Here is a 6,000-nt window from a genome sequence, read left to right on the forward strand (position 1 = left end):
TTCTCCTTTTGAGTAAATAGAGGGGGGGGGGGGGGTGACTCATGCCGGCAGCGCCGTGGAGTGGCGTGTGGGTAAAGATAAAGAAGAAATGTCATCATGTGGGCTAAACGTGGTTCCGCGGCCTCCGCTGTTCAAATCAATGGAGTCAAACTCAATCAATCAGGCTGAATATCCTTTGAGTCTCGCTCGCTTTAATGCTTCTACTACAGTGATACCATATCAAAAACGGAGACGCCCACTCACTGGAAACACACTATATGCTTTTCTTTCAGCGCTGTTTGCGTCAGGCTTGGTTTTATGTGAAATAAAATATTTGCATTTCTCATGTTCACTTGGGTCGCTTTCATATAAGACGGTGGTTCTTGGCAGCTTTCAGCAGGAGAACACGTGTGTGTTATCTGTGACATCATTCTTTTTTTGCCGGGCCTGTCAGCAACCTGCCTGCGGGTTTTAACTGAGCAACCAGAACTGCATACAGAGAGAAGAGCGTGCCGTGGTGGAGAGCCGATTGAAGCTGTAGATTGGTTTAAACTATGGGTGCAGTAGGCTTGGGTCACGCAACAGGAAATGAAACGATGGTTCACTTGATAACTGCCTAGAGTGTTGATATGTGGCTCACTCTGTGTATGAGGGCTGAGGTTCATTATTTCTATATTGGCCACTGTCTGCCAGTCATACCGGATAATGGCCATCAGGCTTTGGCGCTACCATACACTAAGAGCACAGCAGAGTGATGCGAGCGATTCATCCTACCAATCCTTTACTGTTAGACTTCTGTAATATCGACATCATTCTTTGTAAGCACTGTTATAGACAAAACGTTCTCATTCCAAACTCATCAAATACAGCAGCTGGGTCAGTGTCCCTACACTTTGAACTATGGCGCTCTATGTACCGCTCAATACATGCATACACTTTTCAAAATCAACTTCCTCGCTCACAGGAAAATATAAAGTACGTTTGTTAGTTAAGTATGCAATGGAAAATAAGTCAGCGTTTACGGTTTTTACACAGGACACGGCCTCCTGAGTTAAAGTCCTCTGTTCTTGACCCATTCATCCACCCCGATTTCCGTACACAGACTTTGTCGCTCTTTATACTAGGTCACCTGACTTCCTCCGTTACTGCTGCCATAACGACGTCCACAAAGAGCAGCGTAGTTTGAAGCTTAGGGCCAATGACCAAGCCGCTGTATTTGACGACCTGGAAGTGAGAACAGACTAATCCATGGGTGCGTCTAAGGTAGACAGAAAACACACAGGTTGACACACGAGGATTACAAGTCGTTTACAATAACACAACCATCCATTTGCAATGTCAGCGACATGTACTGTAAGTGGGCCACACAGTGAGCAGAGGCGGCAACTCAGTAATTGGTGGGCTGCAGGTATAGAGCTTGAAATTGCACTTGCAGCATCTCTGCCATACAGAGAGATGGCAAAGTAAAGATAGCGACTCCACCATATCATCGATCAACCTCAATCAAACTTACATCCTGTATCTCTGAGGCCCCCAAAACAGATTTTTTTTTTAGGTCTCCGGTGACTTTGACAAGTCATTTCACAAAACTACAAATTTCTTAGAACTGCTCTAAAGTTGTGAAATCCTCCTCGGTGCGTCTCTTGGTTCTCCAAAAGTGACACCGCGCTCTGCTGTCCTCTCAGCCTTCAAGGTGAAACAGCCCTCCAACACAGAAAGAAAGGAAATATAATGGAGAGGAATAACGTGAGCATTGCCATGGAAACTAGCCTGAAGTTAGAAAGAAGGGTTGAAGAATTACTGCGTTTTCATTTTATTTTTTATAACCGTTACAGCCTTTTCACATTTTGCTTCATTTCAAGGCCCGTTTCTCTCAAGTGTGTTGTTATATGCTGATGTGTGTCGTGGCTTTGTTAACACATTGTTTGTAACAGAGCCTTTGCCATTCTTTGAGTGAAAATGTTTGGTTGTATAACTAAGAAGGTTTGGGGGGCTTGAGCGCTGCTGAGCTGAATACAGGGGGACTTGTTCCAACACCTCCCCTTTACTAATCCCCCATCACCCCTGAAATGCCTGATCCAACCCCCCCCCCCTCTCTGAGTCACTCTGATTTGCCTCATCAAACGAACAAAGAGCCAGAGTCATGATTTTATGCTGATGATGTTGGCATATCTTTGGTCATGTTTTGCTGTTACCTTATCCTTTTTCTCCCCCCAAGATGTGCCATAATCTAATCCCCCCCCCTCTGCCATGTTTTACAAATGTTTCCTTGACTGTGACCCTAACACATTTACCAGACTTAAGAGAAAAAACTGTTATGAAAATCAACTGTAGTGTATAAAGTGATATTCTGCCATGTTCTGTTAACAAACTCCCAATATGTGTAACCTTTAACTCCAGCTGGGCCTGTGATAGAAAGGATTTCTCCTGAATGAATGCAAGTTTTACAAATGATATTGTTATACACCCAGCAATATTTATTTAAATCGGGTGATCATTTCACAAGTGGGCTGAAATCAGATAACTGAGGCTTGACAACAAATTCTGGCTCATTAAGACGATTATTTAATTGTCACCTGTGTTGGTGGCTGTTTTAGAAGGATGTTATTGCCCCATGTTTGTGTGTGGTGTTTGGGAGGGAAGTGGGCATCAGGTGAGAAAAGGGATCATAGAGTTTAATGCTGTCTCTCAGTGTACTGTAGTGTGTACTGAGACTTTGGGTTAGAAATGACAGTTTCCTGCAGCAGCTCCTGAGGGTTTGCTTACAGATTAAGCTAATTAGAAATGAGCCATAGAAACCACCATGCCCAACGGGAGGGAGGTGGGATTGAGCCCATCCTTCATAAACAAAATGAATAATTCAAGTTTCTTAACATCATGATTATTATTCACCCCAAAAAAAAAAGCAAAAGAGGAGAAGAGGTAAATACGTTGGGGGCGGGGGGGTGAGTTGTTTATCACTATCCGAGAACAATCTTACACAGCTTTCTTTTTGTAATTTTTTTTTTCATGCAAAAATCATGCGGCCAATTTGTTGATGTAAGTGACCTGAACCTCGTGGTTTGCTATCTTATTTGACCAATCACAGCAGAAACATCTGAGCGTGAGCGTAGCCAAGCGTAGGTGAGAAAGTTAGCCGTGAAGCATAGGCTGTGTAGTACAATAGATGTTAAGTTGTTCAGTGTAATTTGTAGTCTACTTTTATCTTGTATTAGTGATATAGCATATAGGTGTATGCAGCACAGGGAGATAGGTCAGGACAGGTGAAGGATAGAGTATTGTCTTACATCTTGTATTTGATTTCAGTTCAGAGCTAGTCAGCATATTAACTTTTTAAATAGAACAGACTAACTAAACTTGTATAACTAACCTCATGTAAAGTCTTAGTGCTGTTCTAATACTGGTGTTGCTGTATTCATTTGAACTGTTTTTCTTCTGTTCATCTGGAGGTGGTGTCTCTCTCAGGTGGTCTCTAACACTCTGTTTCTCCGTTGTCTCTTTCTTGTCCTAGGAGGTGAATTAGTGTTGCCCATAATAACGGTGGACTCCCTAGACCCCCCATCCATTGCCACCCACTACCCAGTAATCCCCCCACCCCCAACCACCTACCGCCCCTTCCTCACCCTGCTCGAAACCACCAAAGAGTCCCTCCCCTTGCCAAACGGCCGGCCCCCCTGCCTCTTGGACCAGGAGGACTGTGAGGAGACCATCGAGGTGTCGGCGTACGGCTCGGGGGAGATGACAGAGTCTGATGACGAGGACTATTACAAAAACTCCCCCCTGGTCACCGACAGGACTGTCCTCCCTCCTCCCCCAGCGGTCGAGGGCAGTGTCCAGAACCCCCGAGACCGCCACTTCTCCCGCTCCCCCAACTCCCACCGCCCACCTCTCTCCTCCACCCCCACAGCCAATCCCGACCAGCTCAGCCCGCACATCAAGCCGGCCGCCGGCGGCAGCAGCAGTAGCAACAACAAAATCCCCGCTGGTAAAATGAACACCCGGGACCAGGTGCTGCTGCCACCGGCCCACCCCTCTTCAGACCCGGGCCACCGCAGAGTCCCAGGAATAACCTACCCCCCAAATTTCCCCCATGTTCCCACTCCAGACCCCACGTCTCCTGATAGAGGGCTCCCGGGCGCCGTGGAGGTGCAGCAGTCCAGCAGCACCACAGGAATGGTGGTCGGCATCGTGGCGGCCGCTGCCCTCTGCATCCTCATCCTGCTCTACGCCATGTACAAGTACCGCAACCGCGACGAGGGCTCCTACCAGGTGGACCAGAGCCGCAACTATATCAGTAACTCGGCCACGCAGAGCAACGGAGCCTTGGTGAAGGAGAAACAGCCCAGCACTGCCAAGACGGTCACCAAGAACAAGAAGAACAAAGACAAAGAGTACTACGTCTGAGGGAGCGCCGCCGTGACACACAGAGACAGATAGATGCACTTAGAGAAGGAAAGAGACGAGAGAAAGAGGGAGCGAGAAAGGGCAGTATATGGAAACATAGCAGAGGGTTATTCATTCAAAACTCAGTGTTGTCAGGTGGCCATACATGTCAATTCCAATCTAATCAGAGGGAGGCAGCAAAATGACATCATGCTTCTGTTCCCACCGTTCACCATTGCTCTGATTGATTTGACTTCTTATTCTTATAACCATGGTGTGGATTTAAGGCAAGGCTATTACACCGCAGATCTCAACATATACTGTGCCAACAACCGTGTACCGAATGCTGATCAAACAGTGATTTATGCGTTAGCACATGGCGGGTTGATTAATACCGCGAGTACTGTAGGAAAGCGCCACCATCAGTATTTGTGTCATGGTCCGTACTTCATTCTGAGGCGAGCTCGTGGTGTAAGCCTTCGCCTTAGAAAGTATCAACATATTATTTTGCACCTTGACATCCCTCTGTCAAATCAATATACTGCCAGCTCACAGAGACATTGTGTCAAACCCAGCTCTCCCACCTCTGTGAGTGTTCCACGTCTCCGATCTCTCACCTCTTGTCAGATCTCTCTCTCTCTTCCTCTCTGTCGCTCGTGCACCCTGTTTCTCTCCTTTGTCCGGTGCGCCGCAGCCGACGCAACGTAAACTCTGCCGTGTTTCAAGCATGTAGTATTCATTTACGAAAAAGAGTTAAAAAACTTTTTCTTTCTGTGGAGTTTAAAAAAAAACTAAAAAAATACGACGACGATTGATGATCATAATGACGTTTAAACGTAGCAACTATGTGAGATACCAACCCAATGGATGCTAACTTGTACGTTAAGCCGCCAAAAACTTGTTGAGGCCAAAATCCCCTTGGTCGTCCTTTGTTCCAGCAGATCTGTGTCATGTATTTCTGGGGCTCCGAGGTGCCCCTCCCCCCCTCTAGTGGGCCAGCAGAGAAACTGTGTCACGTCCTTACAGTACAGTTACTAATAACCGAAAAACAGAAAAAACCTCCAGCAAACAAGATGAACTCTGTTCTATATAATTATAAATATATGTATAGACGTTGCAGAAACCTCTGGACCTAAAGCGTGAGCGAGTGGAGAAGCGAGAGTACGCTGATGGTGTGCAGCGAAGACAGACTTTAGGATTTTTGACGGTTACAACGCCCAAACCCCCGCTCCTCAGACCCCACCCTCTCATGAACAGTACGGCTGACGCAGCCTTGCTGCAAGACTCGGACACTTTGGTTTGCTCTTTTCTTTTTTTATTTGATTCTTTTCTCTGGAGAATTGAGAGACATTTTAGGGAAATTCTGAATTCTTGCTGGAGTTCCACTGTGGAGAGAGATACCTTGCAGCTGAAGATGCGACTGTGTCTTTCGCCCCCCTCTCTAGCCTGACTGGACTGATGGCAGCCAATGGGCAAAGCAGACTTTGTGGGAAGAGCACACAAATACAAGGTGAACGGCAGTTCCCTGGAAGATGTACAACAGAACTCTAGTATTCCAATTTTCTCAACTCTATTAAAAAAAGAAAACTGTACCATGAAAAGAAAAATCCTGAAAAAAGTTTGTGAAATGTCTAAATA

The 6,000-nt window shown here is 46.1% G+C and overlaps 1 protein-coding gene across 5 annotated transcripts in view; it reads left to right on the forward strand.

Moving 5' to 3' along the window:
* nrxn2b (neurexin 2b) overlaps positions 1-4,383 on the forward strand; it is a gene marked incomplete at both ends in the record, with an annotated part of 555,263 nt that extends 550,880 nt beyond the window's left edge. For all 5 annotated transcript variants that reach the window (XM_079184308.1, XM_079184309.1, XM_079184310.1 and 2 more), the window contains one exon: positions 3,491-4,383. In XM_079184308.1, the coding sequence (XP_079040434.1) occupies positions 3,491-4,383 (893 nt within the window). The remainder of the gene's footprint in view (positions 1-3,490) is intronic.
* Positions 4,384-6,000: the final 1,617 nt, after the last annotated feature.

This window comes from Pholis gunnellus, assembly GCF_910591455.1.
Source record: "Pholis gunnellus genome assembly, chromosome: 23".
In the NCBI taxonomy this organism is placed as follows: Eukaryota; Metazoa; Chordata; class Actinopteri; order Perciformes; family Pholidae; genus Pholis; species Pholis gunnellus.